Below are 26,008 nucleotides of genomic sequence, written 5' to 3' on the forward strand. Positions count from 1 at the left end.
CTTGCACTCCAAGTCCTCTGGATCACGTTCGTTCCAAAAATCACGCTCCCGAAGGTTTCATTCCGTTTGGACTCCATTTGATATTCCTTTTCTTCAAAATACTGAAATAGGCAAAAAAAACAGCAATATGGGCTGGGCCTCCGGTTAGTAGGTTAGTCCCAAAAATGATATAAATGTGTAAAATAAAGCCCATAAACATCCAAAAGGGGTAATATAATAGCATGGAACAATCAAAATTATAGATACGTTGGAGACGTATCAGCAACGACGGCGAATAACTGGAAGACATCTGGCGCATCGGTCTCAGGGCGTTACAAAAAGGCCGAGCCTTCCATCCTTTACCAAGTATATAGATGCATTAATTAAGTAAGAGATATTGTGATATCCCATGATATCCATGTCCCAACATGGAATAACCTGCAACTGCACCTGCAACTAGCAACGCTATAAGATGGGCCGAGCAAGCGGTAGCATAACCAAACAACGGTTTGCTGGGATGGTGGAAAGGTTAAAGGCTTATCATGGAAATTTGGGAGGCTTGATAAACAAGTGGTAGGTAGCGCGACATCGCAATAGCATAGCAAACAACATGGTAAACAACCAAGCATAAACATGGCATGATGCACAATCAAGTATGATGCATGTCCGGTTTAATGAGCCATGGCATGGCAAAGTGCAACAATCAAATACTACAAATTAAGTGGAGCTCAATATGCAACGAGTTGCATATTGACGAAACACCACATTCAATCATTTAGTTCACTCCCGTTTATGTACAAGACAATATTAAATGTTGGTTAACATGGAAAGAGGTGAAGCACAATTAAACTACATATTTAGGCAAGTTTAAATGAGGACAGGAAGCAAGACGCTAGTGACTTGACCCAGCGATGGAGCAAGCACGGGCGATGGGGACTTCACGGCGGGAGAGGCGGGACTTGGCGCGGCGGCTGGTTAATGCGGGGTCGAGGCGGGGCAGCTGGGCGCTTGCAGGTAGGGAGGCTGCAGACGTGGGAAGCTCGTCGTGAGGGCGGCATGGCGAGGCACTCCGGCGACGAGGCTCACGGCAGGGAAGAAGCGGCTAGCTCCCAATGGTGGTGGTCGACGTCGACGGGCGCACTTCCTAGAAGAGGCGAGGCTCGGGAGGTTGTCCATCACTACAGGAATCAGAAACTTTGCCGTCCGCCATGGCTGACGGCAAAGGCATGCCTGGCGGACGGCAAACACCTTTGCTGTCAGCCAGCAGACGGCAAAACGTCCGGCTGAACATGCTACGGCAAAGGCCTCTTTGCCGCCTGCTGGCGGACGGCAAAGATGCAAAGGTATTTGCTGTCCTCTAGCAGACGGCAAAGAGCCTGGGCGACACACGTGGCAGCTTACGTCCGTTAAGGGGTTAACGACGTGCTTTGCCATCTGATGGCAGACGGCAAAGAAGCAAAGTCTTTGTCGTCTGCCAGTAGACGGCAAAGTGTCCAGATGCACAGACGGCAAATCTCCTTCTTTGCCATCTTTTTCATTGATTTACAGTATGTTTAACAATTCATATTCATATGTATAGCCCATGCGTATATCACAAATATCAACAAAGACCACAGGAAAATAAGAACATCACAAGATCTTCCATAATTACATATATATCATATGACCTGTATCACAAAGTAAGACCAGATCACATAAGTGTCGACAAATAAGATCACAAAGGTTGGCCTCTACATAACACAAAACTCAGGTGAGCATCATGGAATCTAGCAGCAACAGCACCTAACCTACTACATGGACACTGCAGTCCAGACCCAACTCCACAAGCACACTACATACTGATTTGCGACTAAGCCGGTGATGCAACCACCACAACCAAAATTAAAAAGGCAAGGGAGGTGGGTGGTCCAGGTTGCTGTCTCCATGCCGCCTGTGTTTGCCATCTCTAAATGCCAACAGGTCCAGGTTGTGGTCATCAGCCTTCTTCATGCCATCAGCATGATCACCATTGCCTCCCGCACCATGTCATCATGAGGCTGATTTGCTGCTGCTGCTCATCCTCCTACTCCATCTGCATGGACAAGATCAAGTTAGTTGAATGGCATGCACGATAAAACTGCAAGGCATATATATATATATATTCATCTACATTAATTCTACTACAATACAGATTTTGCATGGATGGGTTTGACTTCAACAGAGACTGAAAGAAGAGCATTTTTCCCTCCCAATCCAAAACTTGCAGTACAAGTATAGCTCTAAGAGAAGGAACCGTGGTACAACAAGAGGCGCTCCAAATCGAACTAAATCTCAGTTTCTTTATTTACCTAAGAAACAACACAACCATAACTTCTGCCAAGCAAGCAGTTATCATACTATCAGCTAAAGAAAAACAAAGGAAGATCACGTGTCACTTTCAGGGAAAACATCAGAAGTAGATGATAGGCAAAAGTAGATGATCATCAAATTCCCTCACACTCAACAGTGAATAATGCTACTACTATTGATAGCAAGGACTAACTATTCCCACTACCTGGATGCAGCGTCCTTCATTTTGCAAACAAAAAAGAGCACATTATCCAATTCCTTCACATACATAAATGAATAGCAGCAACCAAATTCAACGGTACTACCAAAATCAAACTTGCGCAACTTTTCTGTCTACTAGATCACTGACGGCGCACGTTGTTGCACCCGTCTATTTGAACAATAAATATATGAATGCATAAAATATATAAGTTTTGCATAAACATCCATGCCTTTGGTTGGCTGCACCACAACTACCCCATAAATTTCAATTTTTGCAGCCTAAAAAACTGATATATGAGGATACAAACACTTCTATTAAAAAAACTTGGAAAATCTAACTTCACTAAATTTGTAAGTATGTGTCATAATATTTAATAGATATAAAATAATAAAGCATACACATGCCCGCTTACACCCAAGAATTAGAGAGATTCAGAATAGGGTAAGAAACACATCCGTCCAGTTGAATAAAATAGTACGGGAATGGGCATCAAGCTAAGGGAAGTATGGGAATGCATAATCCTAATTGTGAAGTATTGACAAGATAACCAATTGCCAACAGCGACCAAGGCTGAGCTAGTGATCAGGAAATTAGGACACATGTTACTCTTCCAGCGTGTTGGTGGTTAGCATGCATGAATCGAGACATGTGATAGGTAGTTTTGATTAGTAGATGTATTTCACTATATATACCATCGGTTTTGTTGGTCCTGGAGTTGCCTTACAAAATTTCTTACCGAGAATCCAAAGCATGTATCTTACATTCTTACCTCAGGTCAAATCGATTGTGTTTCTCATGAGTATATTGAGGAGTTTTGTATTTCCATCTCTTGGGATTGCCAGAAAATTAACATGAATGTGATGGAATATGAGGTTTGTCAGCATTCATGCAATATACACAGGGCCACTAACGCACAAATTTTGCTCCCACACACAAATCAAAAAACAATATATATCCTCCGCTGGGGAATTGCCGGGACCATACCTCCTTATCCTGCATGGAGTCTTTGGATCGGGCTTGACCGCCGACTCGCCGGACTCTATAGGGCCGCTGTCTCTGCTTCCTCGCCCCCGTGGCCACCGCAGCTGTCATGTGCAGCCACCTATGAATCTCTCGCACTACCACCCATCCTTCATGCCACCTCGATCCTATCATCATGACGGTGGCGCGTGACGACCGGAATATCGGCAAGCTGGGCGAAGATTTGAGATTACAGAGGTTACTGACGGACGGGAATCGAGGGGGCAAGGGCAGGGGCGGGGGAGGGGGGCACCTGCAGACTGGATCCAGTGGGAAATTGTCGACGCCACCCGTGGCCTCCGCCGACTCCGCTCCAACCGCCTCAGTCTCCATCCGCCTCCCGTGTCCCATCCGAGCAGCATCCCGACGTAGCTCCTCCCTAGCATGTCGCTGTGCCTGCAGCAACAACAGCTCGACGCCGCTGGGGCCTCCTCGCGGTGCACCACCACCAGTGCCTGGGCGTCGCTCTCCTGGGCGAGGAGAGAAACCGGTCGGTGGATATGGTGAGCGGGGAGAGGTGAACTCGGGGAGGAGAGCTGGGCGATGGGGAACGGCGGGGATCGCCGAAATCTGGCGGCGGCGTAGGGTGGAGAAAGGGGATCGAGGAAGACGAGAGAGATGGGATCCAACGTTGGTGTGTGTGTGTGGGTTGGGCGTGGGGCTGTGTGGGTCGTGGGTGGGTGCATGCCAAGTCATTGACCCGTGGGATCGATCTATGGCATGTGTTTCTTTCTTTGCCGTCTGCCGGGGCGGGGGGTTAGGTTATTTTCTTTGCCGTCTGCTTTCAGGTTAAAGTGGCCGTTAGGTCATTCTCGTTAGTCGGTCACCCACCCTATTTGCCGTCTGCTAGCAGACGACAAAGGTTCTATGCCGTCAGGTAGCTGATGGCAAAGCGCAGGCTGACGGCAAACACCCTCTTTGCTGTCCGCTCTTTCTTTGCCGTCAGCTTTATGTAAGTTGATGGCAAAGACCTTCTTTGCCGTCAGTTAGCAGATGGCAAAGAGCTGGCTGACGGCAAAGATCCTGATTCCAGTTGTGCATGGTGCCGGTGTGCTCCTGTGAAGACAGCAAAGAGAGAGATGAGGTGAGGGGAGAACCAGAGAGGGGGAAAGGGGTGCAAGGAGAGAGAGAACTAGCCGGCAAGGGCGGTTGTGCTATTGGTGGAGGCGAGCTCCATGACAGAGGACGACGCTGGAGACCTGCTGGAGCTCGCCTTGCTCCGGCAAGCTGCGGCTCGTCGCTGACAGTGACAGGAACGGGAAGAGAGGCGAGGCTCGGGTAGATGAGGCCTCGGGCATGGGCGCTCTCGCTCGGGAGGAGCTCCAGCCCTCGATCAGGAGGCGGATGAGGGTGGCGATGGGCAGGCAGGTGGATGGATCAGGAGGAGTTGGTGGATCGGGAGGGGAGCGAGCTGTGCACTGGTTAGTTGGGAGCGGATCCCGATGGGAGAAGGTGGGTGGCGGCGCGGCGACGGGACAGGAGGAGGATTTCTAGGGTTTTCCAAATTAGGTATGGGTGGACTATATATAGGGAAAGGAGGATGATTTGGATCCTCGGATCATAATCGGACGATCGAGAAAAAATAGGCTTGGGAAGTCCAAAAAATAAATCGAAGATGTTTTAGGGATGTTTGGGGATGATGCGGACACATCGGTCACGACTGCCCGGGTCGGGTTCGGGACAACTTTTTGAACGCGCGCGAGGAGTCTGACAAAAGGCCACAGAGACATGGCGGTTTGACGGATCAGAGAAGAGAGAGAAGAGAGTGGTTTGGTTGATCTGAGAGGAGGTCAACAGATACAAGGAAGAAGCGGCAACTACGGGCGGATGCAAGTTTTAAAAAAATGACGACAACGGAGTGCCGATGCAATGCAAAAGATGACATGATGAATGCAACTAACAAATTAATCACACGGCGACAACAAAATAACTGGAAGGCAACTAGACATCGGTCTCGGGCTGTTACAAGCACCAAAATAAAATACACAACTCAAATCAATCATGATCATCAATCAACCCATAGGACAAAACAGATCTACTCAAACATCCATAGAATAACCACATATCATCGGATAATAATATATAGTGTTGAGCACCATGTTTAAGTAGAGAATTGTAGTGGGAATAGAGAGATTACACCGCTGCATAGATGGGGAGAAAATTGGTGTTGACGGTGATGTCTACTATGCAACTTTATTCTTGTAGACTTGTGTTGGGCCTCCAAGCGCAGAGTTTTGTAGGACAGTAGCAATTTTCCCTCAAGTGGATGACCTAAGGTTTATCAGTCCGTGGGAGGTGTAGGATGAAGATAGTCTCTCTCGAACAACCCTGCAATCAAATACAAGAAATCTCTTGTGTCCCCAACACACCCAATACAATGGAAAATTGTATAGGTGCACTAGTTCGGCGAAGAGATGGTGATAAAAGTGTAGTATGGATAGTAGATATGAGTTTTTTAGTGCAAACAATAAAAGAACAGCAAGGTAGTAAATAGTAAAACAGAGCACAAACGACATTGCAATGATGGAAAATGAGGCCTAGGGTGCATACTTTCACTAGTGCAATCTCTCAACAATGCTGACATAGTTGGATCATATGATTATCCCTCAAAGTGCAATAAAGAATCACTCTCGAGTTCCTATTAGCGGAGAACGAAAGATAGAAATTGTTTGTAGGGTACGAAACCACCTCAAAGTTATTCTTTCCGATCAATCTATCCTAGAGTTCGCACTAAAATAACAGCAAGCTATCCTTTCCGATCAATCTAATCAAGAGTTCGTACTAAAATAACACCATATGATGCATATCAACCAACTCTAATGTCACCTAGATACCCCAATGTCACCGCGAGTACCCATGAGTTAATTATACGATATGTATCAAACAATTTCAGATTTATAATACTCAATCCACACAAAGAAATACAAGGAGAACCCACAGTTTCTATCGGGAAAAAGATAATAAAAATGTGCATCAACCCCTATGCATAGATTACCCCAAAGTCACCGCGGGAATCCGCAAGTTGAGTGCATAACATATATCAAGTGAATCAAAATAATACCCCATTGTCACCATGGATATTCATATGCAAGACATATATCATGTGTTCTCAGATCTGAACATTCAATCCGACAAGACAAAACTTCAAAGGGTAAAGACTCAATTCATCACAACAAGAGTAGAGAGGGAGAAACATCATATGATCCATCTATGTTGACAAAGCCCATGATACATCAAGATTGTGACATCTCAAGATTGCAAGAGAGAGAGATTAAACACATAGCTACTGGTACAAACCCACATCCCCGAGGGTGGACTACTCCCTCCTCGTCGTGGTGGCCGCCAGGATGATGAAGATGGCCACCGGTGATGATTCCCCCCTCCGGCAGGGTGCCGAAACGGGGTCTAGATTGGATCTCGTGGATACAGAGGCCTTGCGGCGGCAGAACTTCTGATCTAGGGCTACCCCGAAGGGTTTTGGAATATTTGGGAATTAATAGGGCGAAGAAGGGGTGCGGGAGGCCACCGAGGTGGGCACAACCCACCTAGGCGCGCTTGGGGGACCAGGGGCGCCCTGGTGGGTTGTGCCCCCCTCGGGGCACCCCCAGGTGCTGCTCTGGCCCATCATAAGTGTTCTGGTCCATAAAAAATCCTTGAGGAGTTTCGCGGTGTTTGGACACCGTTTGATATTGATTTCCCGCGATGTAAAACACAAGCAAAATACGACAACTGGCACTGGGCACTGGGTCAATAGGTTAGTCCCAAAATATGAAATAAAGTTGCTATAAAATGATTGTAAAACATCCAAGAATGATAATAAAATAGCATGAATACTTCATAAATTATAGATACGTTGGAGACGTATCAGACGGTAGCAAGGTTGTTGATGTAGATTGCCGTCACGATCCTTGCCCGGCGGCACTCCGGCGCCACCGGGAGAGAGGGGGAGAGAGCCTCCCTCCTTCTTATTCTCCCTTGACCTAGCCCATAGATGGGAGGAGGGTTTCCCCTCTGGTCCATGTCCTCCATGGTGGCGGAAGGGCATGAGCCCCTCCTAGATTGGATCTATCTCTCTGTTCTCTTCTGTTTCGCGTTCCTATTTTCTGGCCGAAAAACATTTCTTAATATCCGGAGATCCGTAACTCCGATTGCGCTAAAAATTTAACACGTTTTTTTCTGGATATAAGCTTCCTTGCGACCGAAGAAGAGCCCCAAATGACTTACAGGGTGGCCACTAGGCACCATCGTGCGTTAGGGGGGTAGGCTGCGCCCTGGTGGGTAGTGGAGGCCATGGACCACCATTTGCGTTGGTTCCACCTCCCAAAAATCACATATATTCCAAAATGATTCTCCATAAATTTGTATCGCGTTTGGACTTCATTTGATATGGATATTCTGCTAAACAAAAAATATGCAACCAACAGGAACTGGCACTGGGGATTGGATCAATATGTTAGTCTAATAAATTATATAAGCTGTTGCCAAAAGTATGTGAAAGTTGTATAATATTGGCGTGGAACAATCAAAAATTATAGATACGACGGAGACGTATCAGCCGACTAGGTGAGTACCCACTAATTTAGGACACAATCACTTGGTGTTTAGGGAGTTGGTGTAGCGTCCATGGAGATGACCGTAGGATGCTTCACATTACAATTCTTGAGTTCTTCTTGGGCCTGATCAGACACTGGGGCCAGTGGAAGCTTTCTCAAGATTCAATCAGGCATGGATCCCGGTTCTTAGTTTTTTTGCCTAACTAGTCGCCAGGTCTTCAGGAAGCATTATCGGATCCCGACTCGAAGTCGGGTCCGACAAGTGGCTCTCCCACTCATGCTTAGCCAGATTCGACGTTGAGGTAGGGACGAGTGTCTCATGTTGGTATACATTCTGGTTTGATACCCATCTATACTACTATTAAAAGAGCAAACATAAACTCCCCTAAAGCCACACAGTAAATTGTACACAGAGTAACCAGGACCTTCGGATTAAGTCAACTTAAATGCATCCTACTGCTAATATTACATCAATGGGGTAACAATCAGACGAACGTCTGAGATCAATTGTTCTGCCTCGCAGACGCCGTGGTCTGCGAACAGAGCGCTTCTCGTCCCCTAATCCCCGTGGCCCCGCCCGCAATATGTGGATCAATTCCATCCGACTCGGTGCCTCGCTGCCTGTCAGAAAAGAAAAATCAGTGCCTCCCAACCCTTCTCTCGCCGAGCACAACAACCATGGCGACGGATCTGTAGCGTCCGCGGCCGCTCCACCTTGGGTTCCCTGACCCTTCTTCTCTAGGCTGGGCAGAGCAACCATGGCGGCGGATTCGCAGCTTCCACGGCCACTCCACCTCGGGCAGCATGGATCACGGCCAGCGGCCCGATGGAGGCGGGTACCGGCGTGGTTGCTATTCTGCCCTGCTCTCCCTCCATGTCTCCTCCTGAGCCTCCGGTGGCCAGATGCCTCTTCCACTAGGTAAGCCCCTGCGCTCTGCTCTCCCTTGTGTGTGCGCCCATACCTGTGCCCGTGTGCTATAGCCATCGAGCTGCGGTGAATCATATGTTGGGCATGTCAAGTTCTAGGACTTTCGTCTCGGCATAGGAATCGATTTTGCAGGCATGGTTCCTTGCTTTTCTAGGACGATTCAGATTTTTTTTCTTTACGATTCACAAATGTCGGAAGAAGAGGTTAGAGACAAACTGTCCAATCAGTTGTGACTTCATATTCACATTAATCTGAATGTAATGTAGACAAACTTCAGTGGTATATTGAAAATGGTTTACCCTTTTCTTCTTGAAACATATAAATGTTGGATTAGTTGACCCTGTCATTATCTCAATCCACCCGAACACATGGTATAGCTTTTCTTCTTTGATCATCGCTGATCTTACAAACTGCAGGGGCACCCTCATCGTTGGCGGATTTTATATTTTTCAGGTCAGACAGTGTGCAGCCACACCTGGTCAACATCCAGTTTCAGAAGAATGTACATCTGCAAGTAACCACGACGAGTAAACGATCTTCCGCTGCCTTCCACTCAATTTTGTTTGGATGGTGCGTGATTCCTTTCATCGAGTCTTCGATAAACCAAATAGTTACTAGAGTAGTTAATTAGGAGCCTAATCATGTGTAAACTATTGTGCATCGATTCTTCAATAAACTAGAGCAGTTTCTACATGCAAGACATATTGAATGGTATTTGTTCTTGTTCCATGGAGTAGCAAGAGAGAGAGAGAGAGAGAGAGAGAGAAAGTGAAAAATGTTTGCAGGTTATTATATACAGTGCTTGTTTCTCACAGCGCGCTTTTACCTGTGATTTATAGCGTCCATTGATTAGTTCGGTTTAATCTGGGCATGCTTTTAGACTTAAAATCGATATTGATTTCCTCGAGCCACCTGTATCTGTATATGTGCAGCGCACGTGAAGTCGAATGACAAGAACCAGCTAGATGAGGGCATCCATTCGAAACACATATCTAATCTTCTATGTGTGGGATCCTTTTTCTGTTCTGAATTTGTTGTTCGGGCGAGCTTGTTACTCTCTACATGGATTTCAAGTTGGATGAGAGCTACACGCTGAGCAAGATCTCCATTTGGACTGGCGACGGCTTCCACAATCTCAAGGAAATTCCTCTTTTCTGAAGATAGCAGCGAGGTGCCCAGTAAGAGCACACACGTATCTCTGAATTATAAGTTATGATATGTGCTCTATGTTGAGATCACATATCAATTGTTTTTGAACAATACTCGGGTTAGTTTGGTATAGTTCTTACATGTATTGCCATCTCAGCTTACCATGAGCCTAATTTTTGTAGCTATATACTTATTGTATGTCTGCATATATGTATGAATTGAACACCTGCTGCTGTTTTCGTGGTCCGCGCACTTGCTTGAAATATAATCAACTTAGTTGGTTGTGATCTTGTTCTTTGAGTGAACTATGGTTTAATCAAATGCATTTGGTATTAAAAGAGCAAACATAAACTCCCCTAAAGCCACACAGTAAATTGTACACAGAGTAACCAGGACCTTCGAATTAAGTCAACTTAAATGCATCCTACTGCTAATATTACATCAATGGGGTAACAATCAGACGAACGTTTGAGATCAATTGTTCTGCCTCGCAGACGCCGTGGTCTGCGAACAAAGCGCTTCGCGTCCCCTAATCCCCGCGGCCCCGCCCGCAATATGTGGATCAATTCCATCCGACTCGGTGCCTCGCCGCCTGTCAGAAAAGAAAAATCAGTGCCTCCCGACCCTTCTCTCGCCGAGCACAACAACCATGGCGACGGATCTGTAGCGTCCGCGGCCGCTCCACCTTGGGTTCCCTGACCCTTCTTCTCTAGGCTGGGCAGAGCAACCATGGCGGCGGATTCGCAGCTTCCACGGCCGCTCCACCTCGGGCAGCGTGGATCACGGCCAGCGGCCCGATGGAGGCGGGTACCGGCGTGGTTGCTATTCTGCCCTGCTCTCCCTCCATGTCTCCTCCTGAGCCTTCGGTGGCCAGATGCCTCTTCCACTAGGTAAGCCCCTGCGCTCTGCTCTCCCTCGTGCGTGCGCCCATACCTGTGCCCGTGTGCTATAGCCATCGAGCTGCGGTGAATCATATGTTGGGCATGTCAAGTTCTAGGACTTTCGTCTCGGCATAGGAATCGATTTTGCAGGCATGGTTCCTTGCTTTTCTAGGACGATTCAGATTTTTTTTCTTTACGATTCACAAATGTCGGAAGAAGAGGTTAGAGATAAACTGTCCAATCAGTTGTGACTTCATATTTACATTAATCTGAATGTAATGTAGACAAACTTCAGTGGTATATTGAAAATGGTTTACCCTTTTCTTCTTGAAACATATAAATGTTGGATTAGTTGACCCTGTCATTATCTCAATCCACCCGAACACATGGTATAGATTTTCTTCTTTGATCATCGCTGATCTTACAAACTGCAGGGGCACCCTCATCGTTGGCGGATTTTATATTTTTCAGGTCAGACAGTGTGCAGCCACACCTGGTCAACATCCAGTTTCAGAAGAATGTACATCTGCAAGTAACCACGACGAGTAAACGATCTTCCGCTGCCTTCCACTCAATTTTGTTTGGATGGTGCGTGATTCCTTTCATCGAGTCTTCGATAAACCAAATAGTTACTAGAGTAGTTAATTAGGAGCCTAATCATGTGTAAACTATTGTGCATCGATTCTTCAATAAACTAGAGCAGTTTCTACATGCAAGACATATCGAATAGTATTTGTTCTTGTTCCATGGAGTAGCAAGAGAGAGAGAGAGAGAGAGAGAAAGTGAAAAATGTTTGCAGGTTATTATATACAGTGCTTGTTTCTCACAGCGCGCTTTTACCTGTGATCTATAGCGTCCATTGATTAGTTCGGTTTAATCTGGGCATGCTTTTAGACTTAAAATCGATATTGATTTCCTCGAGCCACCTGTATCTGTATATGTGCAGCGCACGTGAAGTCGAATGACAAGAACCAGCTAGATGAGGGCATTCATTCGAAACACATATCTAATCTTCTATGTGTGGGATCCTTTTTCTGTTCTGAATTTGTTGTTCGGGCGAGCTTGTTACTCTCTACATGGATTTCAAGTTGGATGAGAGCTACACGCTGAGCAAGATCTCCATTTGGACTGGCGACGGCTTCCACAATCTCAAGGCAATTCCTCTTTTCTGAAGATAGCAGCGAGGTGCCCAGTAAGAGCACACACGTATCTCTGAATTATAAGTTATGATATGTGCTCTATGTTGAGATCACATATCAATTGTTTTTGAACAATACTCGGGTTAGTTTGGTATAGTTCTTACATGTATTGCCATCTCAGCTTACCATGAGCCTAATTTTTGTAGTTGTATACTTATTGTATGTCTGCATATATGTATGAATTGAACACCTGCTGCTATTTTCGTGGTCCGCGCACTTGCTTGAAATATAATCAACTTAGTTGGTTGTGATCTTGTTCTTTGAGTGAACTATGGTTTAATCAAATGCATTTGGTATTAAAAGAGCAAACATAAACTCCCCTAAAGCCACACAGTAAATTGTACACAGAGTAACCAGGACCTTCGAATTAAGTCAACTTAAATGCATCCTACTGCTAATATTACATCAATGGGGTAACAATCAGATGAACGTTTGAGATCAATTGTTCTGCCTCGCAGACGCCGTGGTCTGCGAACAAAGCGCTTCGCGTCCCCTAATCCCCGTGGCCCCGCCCGCAATATGTGGATCAATTCCATCCGACTCGGTGCCTCGCCGCCTGTCAGAAAAGAAAAATCAGTGCCTCCCGACCCTTCTCTCACCGAGCACAACAACCATGGCGACGGATCTGTAGCGTCCGCGGCCGCTCCACCTTGGGTTCCCTGACCCTTCTTCTCTAGGCTGGGCAGAGCAACCATGGCGGCGGATTCGCAGCTTCCACGGCCACTCCACCTCGGGCAGCGTGGATCACGGCCAGCGGCCCGATGGAGGCGGGTACCGGCGTGGTTACTATTCTGCCCTGCTCTCCCTCCATGTCTCCTCCTGAGCCTCCGGTGGCCAGATGCCTCTTCCACTAGGTAAGCCCCTGCGCTCTGCTCTCCCTCGTGCGTGCGCCCATACCTGTGCCCGTGTGCTATAGCCATCGAGCTGCGGTGAATCATATGTTGGGCATGTCAAGTTCTAGGACTTTCGTCTCGGCATAGGAATCGATTTTGCAGGCATGGTTCCTTGCTTTTCTAGGACGATTCAGATTTTTTTTCTTTACGATTCACAAATGTCGGAAGAAGAGGTTAGAGATAAACTGTCCAATCAGTTGTGACTTCATATTCACATTAATCTGAATGTAATGTAGACAAACTTCAGTGGTATATTGAAAATGGTTTACCCTTTTCTTCTTGAAACAGATAAATGTTGGATTAGTTGACCCTGTCATTATCTCAATCCACCCGAACACATGGTATAGCTTTTCTTCTTTGATCATCGCTGATCTTACAAACTGCAGGGGCACCCTCATCGTTGGCGGATTTTATATTTCTCAGGTCAGACAGTGTGCAGCCACACCTGGTCAACATCCAGTTTCAGAAGAATGTACATCTGCAAGTAACCACGACGAGTAAACGATCTTCCGCTGCCTTCCGCTCAATTTTGTTTGGATGGTGCGTGATTCCTTTCATCGAGTCTTCGATAAACCAAATAGTTACTAGAGTAGTTAATTAGGAGCCTAATCATGTGTAACTATTGTGCATCGAGTCTTCAATAAACTAGAGCAGTTTCTACATGCAAGAAGTATCGAATAGTATTTGTTCTTGTTCCATGGAGTAGCAGAGAGAGAGAGAGAGAAAGTGAAAAATGTTTGCAGGTTATTATATACAGTGCTTGTTTCTCACAGCGCGCTTTTACCTGTGATTATATATCGTCCATTGATTAGTTCGGTTTAATCTGGGCATGCTTTTAGACTTAAAATCGATCTTGATTTCCTCGAGCCACCTGTATCTGTATATGTGCAGCGCAGGCGAAGTCGAATGACAAGAACCAGCTAGATGAGGGCATCCATTCGAAACACATATCTAATCTTCTATGTGTGGGATCCTTTTTCTGTTCTGAATTTGTTGTTCGGGCGAGCTTGTTACTCTCTACATGGATTTCAAGTTGGATGAGAGCTACACGCTGAGCAAGATCTCCATCTGGACTGGCGACGGCTTCCACAATCTCAAGGCAATTCCTCTTTTCTGAAGATAGCAGCGAGGTGCCCAGTAAGAGCACACACGTATCTCTGAATTATAAGTTATGATCTGTGCTCTATGTTGAGAGCACATATCAATTGTTTTTGAACAATACTCAGGTTAGTTTGGTATAGTTCTTACATGTATTGCCATCTCAGCTTACCAGGATCCTAATTTTTGTAGTTGTATACTTATTGTATGTCTGCATATATGTTTGAATTGAACACCTGCTGCTGTTTTCGTGGTCCGCACACTTGCTTGAAATATAATCAACTTAGTTGGTTGTGATCTTGTTCTTCGAGTGAACTATGGTTTAATCAAATGCATTTGGTATTAACTCATGTCGTCTTCTTAGTACTGTAAAGTGCAAAATGATCATGTCATATGTCTCTACTAATTGCTGAACGCTAACTAACTTGAATATAATGCATTGTTCTGTGGATAAGGAACCTTATGAATTGATGCATTGAAATTAATTGTAAGAAAACCTCTTGACAGGAAAACGAGAACTACCAGCATCTTATGGTTATTCATCAAATAATAGTACATCAACCAATATGTAGGTGGTGGTCTAATCCAAATGTTAGGCACAAAATGAGAATTATGTGCACAGTTGGTCCCTCAACTAACACAAGGGAGATTATCTAGGATGTTGCTGAGGATGACATCAATGTGGCTCGGCTAATATGTCACATGGAGACCATGCATCGCACCAGAAAGTTATTGAATTGGTGAAAGAGTTGAGACCATGCTTGTAGACTCTTATGGACGAGTCAGTTATAAGTCTGGCATGCACATGCAAGCACATGATTTTGCTCTATCAATAAATATTGTAATTAAAACCTTTTTATGCCCACCCTTCTTTCATCATATTCCAACTTATTTGCTCTGATATAAGCTAGATTTAACATATTCAGGGCCCAGAAATTAGTATTCAAGATTTGCCTCATTGAAAACTGGTCAGGAGTTCACGTTCACAATAAGCAGTGATCCTTTCTACTACTTAAGGGATTGAGCAAAGGTACTCATACTTTTCTGTCCTAACAAGAAATTATTGAAAAAAGATACCTCTCATTCAGGTATTTTCTATAAATGCACATTTATTTATAACAATAGCACCGGGATGAATGTTTGTTCCTCATGATATTTTTAATTCATTTAACCTCTTGAATAAAGATTCTTGAAATTTGACTTCTGAAGTTGTGCCACTCCTTGTGTTGAACCAGATTATCAACGGTACAGTCAAAGAAGCAACATTGAACATGAAAATAAGGCACTCTGCCAGTGTGCGTGCATGATCCAGTAGCATGTGTTTAATAGTAGCCACTATTATGTGGAATAGTAGCAGCTTCCTCCATTTATGCCAGTATTTGATATACTTACCAAAGTTTTAAGGGGGCAATCTTAGGAAGACATCCCAGTTTGTGCGAGAATTTCATACGCATATTAGACAAAAGATGTATCGTGTTTTCCTTAGGTTGCATTGCAACACTTCAGCGTCTGCTCTTGGTTCTTTTACCATAAAATTTGTAAGGTCCCTTATGTTTGATTTATTGTATAAATCATTTGAGACATGCCCTGCATGCATGATTACTCACTATATTTATGTTCATCTGATATTATGTTCCTGAATCATTTATGAGTTGATGTTAAAAATGCATATTGTGCATCGATTTAATCTTTGTCATGCCTTGTTATATTGTTCAGAATTTATAAAATACAAATTCAAACTTTATACTCAAACGAATTTTACGTGTGTATTGGTGGAGACGTGCGTTGCACGTGCACGCTTACTAGTTTTGCAAAGATCAATTCTCCGTCGAAGTCCACGGTGTACTCCAAACCGCAGGATCTAATTAACAATCCATCCCAGAGAAAAAGTTTCGACATGGCCCATGTGGCCGGTCGAGTCGGCGAAGAGGGCCATGCTGCCGAAAATGAAGAGCTGACAGGGCACAAAGGTCATGCCGGTCCCAACCTGCTCGCCGATCTTGATCCCCATCAAATCTCTGCGATATCTTAGCGGGACTTGTATGGGGCACCAATGACGGAGCTAAATTCGGTAGATCTTGGGTAGGGGGTCCCGAACTAAGGGCCTTGAGATGATGATAACGAAGACACAAGTTTTACCTAGGTTCGGGCTCTCAAGAGAAATAAAACCGTACATCCTGCATGTGTTTTATTGCTTTCAAATGGGGTACAAAATACAGTCGATCTACCCTAAGATTGTTGTGTGTCCTTTACGAGCCCTACCCCTCACTTTATATAGGTACGTGGGGTCTAGGGTTACATCCTAGTCAGCTATGTATAAAGAGGATGAGTTGTAGACGACTACTAAGATCTGTATACATCAAGTGGTTGGGAGCCTTCCTCATATGTCGTGGGCTGCGTCGACGTGACCCACCGGTGAACCGACATGGGGGCCTTCGGTCCGGCCCACCAGGCCGGGAGACGATTTGTCGAGAGACACCCCCTCTCCCCAGCTGGGACACCGTCAATGACGGCGGTGCACCTTCGGCTCGCTCGTGTGTTAGTATCGTCGCTAGGTGGCTCATATACATAGTTGTAATTTTATTATCTTAGTGCTTTGTATTATCATGATGGATTATAAATAGACCGGAAGTTTCTCCTAAAAAAAAGAAATATGTTGCAACCAATTTTCACGGGATCGCACAAGGTATCATCTAATTTTACCTCTTTTTTTAAGAAAAAAATGCCCGGCGGCTCATAGACCAGGTCTAAACAGTCGTCAAGGCGTCGGCTCTTGTGGGTGGAGACTGGAGAGATGGGGGCGTGCGTCGCCTACTTCTCACCTTCCCATCTCCTACCCGCCACTATAAATTCTTCTAGTTGTCTTGCCCCTCAGCTCCGTCTTCCCCGAGCGAGACCCAGATCAATCTCCGTCCCAGAGCAATTCTGCCTCCGCTTCGTCTTGCCCTGCCTCGCATCGGAAGGTTCGCCGCTGCAAACCGTGCTCACACTTTCATGCACCCACTCCCACGCACTGCATCTAGTCTTCTGCTGTTACTGCTCCCTGCGGCGTTTGGTCGAACGGTTGGTGGGTCGGGTCGGGTCAAGTGGGTGTGCTCCCGACGCCGCGGATCTGCGGCTCTCTCTGCCCCAGTCGCCCGGTGGATGCCGCGGTTAGCGGGATCCCGCCCGCGGTGTTTCCTGGAGATCCCGCCCCTCTTGTCTGATTCTATGGGTTTTGGGTTTTTGGGTGGGAATGGGTTGCCCTGCTTGCTACCTTTGATCAGAATTTGTCCGGAAAAATGCCCCTTTGGCGGCAGTTTTGTTTCATATTTGACGGATTGCCGCGTTGTCGTGTTGGGAGTAGTGAAAGCTTTCCCTGGGTTTTGTTGGATTTGGGCTCTGGCGCTCGCTTTTTGTGTGGATCTGAGGAGATCTCGTGGCTTATGAAGTGTCCCAAATTCGATAGGTTTTGGGTGGCAATGGGCAAGGGTTAAACTTGTGTGGTCTGGAAAGTCCATTTGGTTAGCTCAAGTGTTAAGGTCCTTTTTTAGTCGCTATAAATTGTTTATTTGGGATGCATTGGGGAAAACTCTGTTCTTGGGGCAAACGCAAACTTAGTATACTCTTTACTGTGGATTTGAATCTTGGTGGCGAAAATTATTTAAACATTGGATGTAGTTGAAGTAATATGTGCTGGTGCATAATATTTGGGATCTGGTGTTCTACTCAGATTTCAACAACTTTATATCTTATTGCTTTTGAGGATCAGACAACTTGATTATATACCTTCTTAATTGTCCTATCTTAGTAGTAGGATTTTTTAGTGACAGTGCTTGTACTGGAGGTTTTAGAAACAAAATGACGCTTGGACTAAGTACCTGGCCACATATTCCCGAGTCTATTTGGTTGGCTCAGTGCGTCAGCTGTTAAAATGTTCCTTTGTACTCCTATTTATTTAGTTTGTCTGCGTGTGATGATGAGTAGAAAGCTCTGAGCTTAGTGGGAAGTCAGCATACATCTGTATATTTACGTGGATTTTACTTGGAGGAAACAAATGTGATATTTTGTTTGGGCATTGTTCTGGTTTAGTCGCCAGAGTGTGCAGCAAGAACTGAGTATGCGGGTGCATCGTATTTGAGATCTGGTGTTCTGCACAGATGGCAGCTCCTATTGTATACATTTTGGGCTCCTTTGATTCAAAGGATTTTCATAGGAATTTCGGAGTATTACAATCCTCAGGAATTTTTCCTGTGTTAGCTCTTTCCTATATCATTACGCAAAAAAAGAAACTCTTCCCTGTGTTGCAGGGGTACAGAGATGCATTTTTTCATCAGCTATAAGTTATGTCAGTAGCTTGTTTGAAATCATAAAAAATACTCGCTTAATACTATTTCAATAGAAAGTGCTTTCTAGTTGCTATGTTGGATGTTAGGCTTATGCTTACATATCATATCAACATTTCTGTCATTGTGCTAACATGATTTCGTTTTATTCTGGTACTTTGATGACTAGTAGGGTGCTTACGATTTATGGTTTTCTAAATAGTACTCCCTCCGTCCCAAAATTCTTGTCTTAAATTTGTCTAAATACGGATGTATCTAGTTATGCTTTAGTGTTAGATACATCCGTATCTAGACAAATCTAAGACAAGAATTTTGGGACGGAGGGAGTAACTACTACTGTGGTTATATCATAGGCTAATGCATGTTAATTTGCAGGGGAAGTAGATCATGGCGACGGGTCAAATTTTCTCGAAAACCACCCAAGCATTATTCTATAATTATAAGCAACTCCCTATACAACGGATGCTTGATTTTGACTTCCTCTGTGGTATATTCTCCCTATCATTAGTTTAAAAGCACTCTATAGTGTTTCTGTTTTGTTTCTTTCTTAACTGAATTTGCACTGCTTGATAGGGAGAGAAACACCTTCTGTTGCTGGAATAATCAATCCTGGTTCTGATGGGTTCCAGAAACTTTTCTTTGGACAAGAAGAAATTGCTATTCCGGTTCATCCTACGTGAGCTCTCTTCTCCCTCATATATCTTGTTTGATTGAACAACTGTGCAGTTCTTATTTCAGATGGAGGGATGTTGCATTAGCACTTTGCTAGTGCAGCATTTATGTGTGAACAATTTATCTATTCATGTATCTTTTGTAGAATTGAAGCTGCTTGCAATGCACACCCAACTGCGGATGTATTTATCAACTTTGCATCTTTCCGGAGGTTAGTTATAGAGTTGATAATCTGTCTGGGAAATACTGCATGATCTGGAGCGACTACAATTTCACTGTATTTTCTAAATCTGCAGTGCGGCTGCTTCTTCAATGTCAGCTTTGAAGCAGCCAACTGTCCGAGTTGTAGCCATTATAGCAGAGGGTGTTCCTGAATCAGACGCAAAGCAGCTAATTAGCTATGCACGTGCTAACAACAAGGTAAGGATTATATGTCACCAATGTTCCGGATATTGGTAACTGGTACCATCTCGCTCGGGTACTGAATAGGGATTAATCTGCGAATCAGCCATTTAACTGAATTTATCGGTAAACCGTTTATCGGTAGGTTAACTAGGGCCATACCAAACATATTGCTAAATATTTGTGTTGTCCATATTCTGCTTGTCCCTCTACTATCCTTTTTTGTCTTTTCTTTCTGCATAAGTCACATTTGGGCCGTCATCACCGCTGCTAGGCTGAAGCCCATTCAGTTCACTATGGCTCCAGCGATGGGTGTGTTAAAGATACCCCGTGTAGCCACTCTCCTTTCTCTCCTCCTTCCTCTTCTCCTGCCGCCACCTTCTTCTTCTCTTCCCCTTCCCAGAGCACGTCCCCAGCTCCTTCTTCCTCTCATCCTCTGTCTCACACCGAGCGCCTATCATCTCCCTGCTTCTCCACTCTGAGGGAGCTGCCCCGCTGTAGGATGCACTGGCCAAAGGGTTGGTGGACTGCGCCTGTGGCTGCTCGAGCGGGAGGGGAGAGCAGGAAGAAGCATGAAGGAGAGGGGAGTGGGGAGGTGCGTGCCGCCGGCGCAAGCTGCCCAATCAAACCAGTTAACTGACTCACCAAGATTTTTTGGTCTGACAGCCGATTAATCTGCTTGTCAGACTGATTACTTGGCTCGCGCAGTTAATTCAATGAGAAGGGGATTTTCGTATCGGCCACCCTCCGAGTAGGGATTAACTTGCCGATTTAACTTGTATGTCGGCCGATATTTTGAACACTATGTCAAATGGAATTACTCATCCCATAATATAGGAGGACCATTTTCTATCAATAGTTACTACTACATAACTTGTTCAAGGTTTTGACAGTGTAAAAGTTGCCAAAATCAAGAAAAATATACTGGAACATCACACCTATAATATAAGATGATCCAACAGAGCGATAGGGAAAATGCGACTTTGTGTGCCCTGTGTGGAAAAAACAAATAGTTGAGTCCACATATATATATATATATATATATATATATATATATATATATATATATATATAGGGATTGACTATTCGTCACCCTGGGTGAGGAATAGTCATTCTTCACCCCCCCCCCCTCTATTTTACCATCAATGCACCATAATTTTACGTTCCGTAAGTTTTGTCTTATTTCCGATGTAAAAAGAGACCGTAAGAAAAATATATAATCGTCGTAAAAAATATTTTATGTTATGTAAAATTACAAACGTAAAAACATAGTGTAAAATATACATAAACTGCAAATTTTCTTGTCTTATGACCTATATATTTATTTTCTTATGCCAAATTTTACGTAGTGAATCAATTGGAATGTAACTATTTGAATTCCAAACGTAATTTAATTATGAAGTGATTGTAAGATTACCTCGGTGAAGAATAACTTATTCTGCACCCTGGGTGATGAATAGTATGAGTTGAAATGATTGCTATTTTTGCCGAGGGCACATAAACGATTAAACTGCGTATTTATTGTTTATTTTTGCTAAGTGATTTAGTGTTACTTGCAGGTCATCATTGGACCTGCAACAGTTGGAGGAGTTCAAGCTGGTGCTTTCAAGATTGGTGATACTGCTGGAACCATTGATAACATAATTCAATGCAAGCTGTACAGGCCTGGATCAGTTGGTTTTGTGTCTAAATCGGTATGCTTCAATTTCGTTGTTAATAAGCTTACTTCATCGCATGTATTTCTGCATGATTCACGTCCATCACTTAAGTAGCAAAATAAAAAGAACTGTCTAGTGTGTCTGTAATGACGACTTTTTGTTTACATATGGTGCTTCGTCTTTATCTTCTTTTCTTGCAAAAAAGTGGAGAGCACCTGGCTTTCCATTTGTTTCTCTTTCCAGAACTCCACTTCTTTTATTTGATGACTAATTAGTATATATTCTCAAATGTATATTTTGAATACTATTTACAAACTAAATTTACAAACTAAACTTCCATTATTTCAATAGGGTGGCATGTCAAATGAGCTGTACAACACGATTGCAAGAGTGACTGATGGTATTTATGAAGGTACCTTGTTTGTGAATAAATGTCAATGTCACACATACTGATTCACATGAATAATGCTTCCATGCTAACAGTTTCTTAACATATTCAGGAATTGCAATTGGTGGGGATGTTTTCCCTGGCTCAACTCTTTCAGATCACATTCTGCGTTTTAACAACATACCCCAGGTTTGACACTTAACATCTCTATATAGAAGTTGATACTGTTAACCTTCTTCCTGTGCTATATGAATATTCATCGTCTTTGTAGCCTAAGTGTCCTGTGAATATTGTATTTTTCTTCTCTGACATGATTGGACATCCACAGGATGTCACTGTAACATGTTCCTTTGTTACATCCTTTTTATCTTCAACTTTTGGAGGCAACTCCTTTACACTAATTTTGGCCTATCTCTATTATCTTTCCATCTACTCCAAATTACATTTTTAGGACAAAAAGGTTGTTTGGCGCACAAGTATGCTTTCAGGATAATGCCATCCCTGAATTACTTGTAACCCAAGTCTGGATTCTGAGCAATGGTGTATCAACATTTTTCATTTGTTGGCTTCAGGTTAAAATGATGGTTGTTCTTGGGGAGCTTGGAGGAAGTGATGAGTATTCACTCGTCGAAGCCTTGAAACAAGGAAAGGTTCAGAAACCTGTTGTTGCTTGGGTTAGTGGGACATGTGCACGCCTATTCAAATCTGAGGTCCAGTTTGGCCATGCTGTAAGTTGTAAACAAGTTGGTGTTCTTTTCTTCGAGTTCCAGTTAGCTGAACAATACACTCAGTATGCATGGATCTTGTTTATTAATTTTTTGGTATAACAGGGTGCGAAGAGCGGTGGTGAGTTGGAATCCGCACAAGCTAAGAATCAGGCACTAAGGGATGCTGGGGCAGTTGTCCCGACTTCATTTGAAGCTCTTGAAAGTGTGATTAAGGAGACATTTGAGAAGCTGGTACATCACAGCTGATGTCTTTTGCAAGTATAATTTTTGTGGGAATATGTTACTGGGGATCAAAGCTTGGGGTTACATATACTTTTTGCAGGTTGAGGAAGGAAATATTCCTCCTGTCCCTGAGGTTACACCTCCCCCCATTCCTGAGGATCTTAAAACTGCCATTAAAAGTGGGAAGGTCCGAGCTCCCACACACATTATCTCCACTATCTCTGATGATAGAGGTTAGATTGATGGCAACATTTTATCTTGATAATTGTCCTTTGCCCTGCTATCCCTCTCTGAAAATAATAAATGTGATGTGTATGATGCAGGTGAGGAACCTTGCTATGCTGGTGTGCCCATGTCTACAATTATTGAAAGGGGTTATGGAGTTGGTGATGTTATTTCTCTTTTGTGGTTCAAGCGCAGCCTTCCTCGTTATTGTACTCAATTTATTGAGGTAATTTATGGGCTAAATGTGACATGTATAATCTATCTTCCCTACAAAAACTCTAATATGCTATGATTATTTTGTACCTTCCCCCCTTCTACATCTAAAGTTCATTTGGTCCTAATAAGGTTTCTTGATATGTCTGACAGATATGCATCATGCTTTGCGCTGATCATGGTCCTTGTGTATCCGGTGCTCACAATTCTATAGTTACTGCTAGGGCTGGCAAGGACCTTGTTTCCAGCTTGGTATCTGGTGAGCTTGTTTACTTGGTACATGCAAACCTGTACCATTATGTACTCAACAGCATACTGAGACTTACTGTTGAAATAACACAGGATTATTGACAATTGGCCCCCGATTTGGTGGTGCAATTGATGATGCCGCTCGGTACTTCAAAGATGCATATGATAGGGTGAGCCATCTTATTTCCTGTCCCTATATTTTTTTCCCAACTCCAGTTTTTAATGTGTTTCTTAATTGATCTGATAAGCTACATCAATTGATTCTAGGGTCTTACGCCTTATGAATTTGTTGAGGGCATGAAAAAGAAGGGAATCCGTGTCCCTGGGATTGGTCACAGGTATAATACACCCTTGGCATCATAATAAGCTTGCACCTGAAAAGGGATTTCAGGACATAAGTTTGTTGGTTCTGAATTTCACCCGAAAAGGGATTTCAAGACATAAGTTTGTTGTTTCTAAATTTCACTTGCATACGTTTATTAGGATCAAAAGCAGAGACAACAGGGACAAGAGAGTGCAGCTTTTACAGAAATATGCTCACACACACTTCCCTTCAGTCAAGTACATGGAGTACGCTGTTCAGGTTGAGACCTACACCCTGTCAAAGGCCAACAATTTGGTTATGAACGTTGACGGTGCGATTGGCTCGCTTTTCTTGGATCTTCTTTCTGGGAGTGGAATGTTCAGCAAGCAAGAGATCGATGAGATTGTAGAGATTGGGTATCTTAATGGACTCTTTGTGCTTGCACGTTCAATTGGCCTAATTGGGTAAGTCTTTATAATGATAAATGTGACCAACTACTGTACATTATTGTTACTCTAGTTACATTCTTAATAATATTTCCATCTGCTTCTTGGATCAACAGCCACACCTTTGATCAGAAGAGGCTCAAGCAACCACTCTACCGTCACCCTTGGGAGGATGTCCTCTACACCAAGTGAGGCCGACTCAGCATGGCATCATATGGATCTTCCAGTTGTGTGTACACCATAAAATCAAGCATAATTGCATAGAATTCGAAGTTCTGATTGTCAACTAGGCGAGGAGGGAGAGAGGACCGTTACAGATGAGCACTGGCTGTATGTCTTGTGGGACTGTTTTTTTTATAAGCTCCAAAGTAAGTCTTTTTTTTTGTTCAAGCATGAAAGCTTTAGGGCATCAGATATTTGAGAGGATACTTGATAATTGTTTCATGTTATCATCAATTAAGTGACCGCCAAATTTGGGGAGTGTTGTAATGTTTGTGATGCTAGTTCCCCATCACAAAAAATCCGAATTCTGTAATGTCAAATTATGTGGTACGAGTAATAAAATAGAATATGCACGTCTTGCTTGCTTCGAGCTCTAGCTGATTGATCCCAAATTTATTGCCATGTAATGGTATCCGTCTAAATGCTGATGCACATCACCAGCCACTGCCCTACCAAGCTGCATACAGAGTAGTTTTTGGATGTTACTTGAGAGTTGCATGATAGTGAGTTTAATACTATTGAGGGTTTAGTTAACCTAGGTTGAAGATATAGCATGATGACATGATGCAAGAAGAAAATAACCTAATTAGGGTACTACCCTTGGCTGTTACTCCCTCCATTCCTAAATTCAACTAGCAAACTGTCGTATATTTAGGAACAGCGGGAGTACAATCGACCCCACTCAACAGGGTTCTATTCCTAATATCGAAGGCGAAGTAAGAGGGGAAGAGTTGGGACACAATTGTAATGATTCTTTTTGTTCTATCTTTCTCTTCTTGACCCAACTCAACAGGAATCCATTGCATCATAACAAGCTTGATACCCTTCATTCGAGATCATTGTCTTTCAGCACTAGAAGCCAAAAAGAAAGAAAGGAAGATGGAACATGCATAGATGCAACATGCTTCACTAGGTTAACTGCCGAGTAAACGTCGTGTCTATGAGGGATCCTAAGGTTTGAATGACCAAAGCAACGGGAGGGAGATAGAGATCAATATAAATTGAGATAAGGAATACACAAAAGTCCTACTTAGATCTATGCAACACATGTTTAGTCAGAATAGTTTGGACATGCTAGACTCAACAACGACCGATAGCGAGGTTATCCCGCAGTCCTCTCTTTTCTCCTCGTCACAACCTTTACCAAAAAAATATAGATGACTTCTAAGTTCACCCATTGACCCGAAGCCTCTACATAAGCTTGAAGGATATTACGCAGCTTGGTAAAGTTATCCAATGAAGCCTCCAAAAACACAATACAGTAATCCGCAAATAAGTATGGGTGACTGGGGCCAGTACTCCCAAAAGACACCACCTAGATCTCTCTGTCGTGTTGGATTTGCTTGATGAGAGTAGAAAATCCCTCCACACAAAAGAGGAAAAGGTAAGGGATAGAGGATCTCCTGCTTAAGTCTCCTCATGGGAACGAAACCTTGAGATAAATGCTCGTAACGCTTGACCGCAAATCCAGCCAACCTAACGCATCTAATGACCATGGTTATCCATGTATGAGGGAAACCAAAACGAGTCATCATGTTTGGCAGGAAGATCCACTCTACTTGGTCATATGTCTTCATCATGTCAGCTTAACAACACATAAGGGCTTCTTCCTTTTCCTCTTCCTAATAGCATTTACACATTTATATGCCACCATAACATTGTCTGTTATCAATCTCTTTGGGACAAGAGCATTACTTAGAAATCAGAATGGCATGGGTTGAAGA

At 43.8% G+C, this 26,008-nt stretch overlaps 2 protein-coding genes and 2 long non-coding RNA genes across 5 annotated transcripts; 3 read left to right on the plus strand and 1 right to left on the minus strand.

Annotated features, from left to right (window-relative positions):
* Nucleotides 1-1,600: 1,600 nt before the first annotated feature.
* LOC123069746 (uncharacterized) lies at nt 1,601-4,235 on the minus strand. The gene is made up of 3 exons (XM_044492686.1): nt 3,783-4,235; nt 3,494-3,701; nt 1,601-2,050 (listed from the first exon to the last, which is right to left on the minus strand). Exons 1-3 carry the CDS (start codon nt 4,223-4,225, stop codon nt 2,042-2,044), a joined length of 660 nt encoding a protein of 219 aa, XP_044348621.1. The 5' UTR covers nt 4,226-4,235; the 3' UTR covers nt 1,601-2,041.
* Nucleotides 4,236-8,742: 4,507 nt separating this feature from the next.
* On the plus strand, nt 8,743-10,444 carry LOC123065359 (uncharacterized). Its single transcript, XR_006430989.1, has 3 exons — nt 8,743-9,001; nt 9,427-9,580; nt 9,943-10,444. It is a non-coding gene; the product is annotated as an uncharacterized lncRNA (long non-coding RNA).
* Nucleotides 10,445-10,689: 245 nt separating this feature from the next.
* Nucleotides 10,690-12,479, plus strand: LOC123065361 (uncharacterized). Of its 2 annotated transcripts, none has more exons than XR_006430990.1 (3): nt 10,690-11,049; nt 11,475-11,628; nt 11,987-12,479. It is a non-coding gene; the product is annotated as an uncharacterized lncRNA (long non-coding RNA). The 2 variants fall into 2 exon arrangements; XR_006430991.1 differs by having other exon boundaries at nt 10,692-11,049; nt 11,512-11,628.
* Nucleotides 12,480-17,013: 4,534 nt separating this feature from the next.
* Nucleotides 17,014-24,660, plus strand: LOC123069747 (ATP-citrate synthase beta chain protein 1). The gene is made up of 17 exons (XM_044492687.1): nt 17,014-17,193; nt 18,931-19,042; nt 19,129-19,231; nt 19,373-19,438; nt 19,524-19,647; nt 21,189-21,323; nt 21,639-21,699; nt 21,788-21,864; nt 22,248-22,403; nt 22,506-22,634; nt 22,726-22,858; nt 22,949-23,076; nt 23,217-23,322; nt 23,406-23,482; nt 23,580-23,650; nt 23,796-24,080; nt 24,179-24,660. The coding sequence occupies exons 2-17, from the start codon at nt 18,943-18,945 to the stop codon at nt 24,252-24,254; spliced, it is 1,827 nt and encodes a 608-aa protein (XP_044348622.1). The 5' UTR covers nt 17,014-17,193; nt 18,931-18,942; the 3' UTR covers nt 24,255-24,660.
* Nucleotides 24,661-26,008: the final 1,348 nt, after the last annotated feature.

Source organism: Triticum aestivum, chromosome 3B, assembly GCF_018294505.1.
Source record: "Triticum aestivum cultivar Chinese Spring chromosome 3B, IWGSC CS RefSeq v2.1, whole genome shotgun sequence".
Lineage (NCBI taxonomy): Eukaryota > Viridiplantae > Streptophyta > Magnoliopsida > Poales > Poaceae > Triticum > Triticum aestivum.

What these genes read in the sequence shown, in the direction of transcription:
- LOC123069746 (XM_044492686.1), bottom strand. Translation starts at nt 4,225, where the DNA reads ATGACTTGGCATGCACCCACCCACGACCCACACAGCCCCACGCCCAAC. An exon ending in CCACTGGATCCAGTCTGCAG is followed by an intron (nt 3,702 to 3,782) that starts GTGCCCCCCTCC and finishes ATCTTCGCCCAG; the next exon opens with CTTGCCGATATTCCGGTCGT.
- LOC123069747 (XM_044492687.1), top strand. Translation starts at nt 18,943, where the DNA reads ATGGCGACGGGTCAAATTTTCTCGAAAACCACCCAAGCATTATTCTAT. An exon ending in TCAAAGATGCATATGATAGG is followed by an intron (nt 23,483 to 23,579) that starts GTGAGCCATCTT and finishes AATTGATTCTAG; the next exon opens with GGTCTTACGCCTTATGAATT. An exon ending in GTCCCTGGGATTGGTCACAG is followed by an intron (nt 23,651 to 23,795) that starts GTATAATACACC and finishes TACGTTTATTAG; the next exon opens with GATCAAAAGCAGAGACAACA.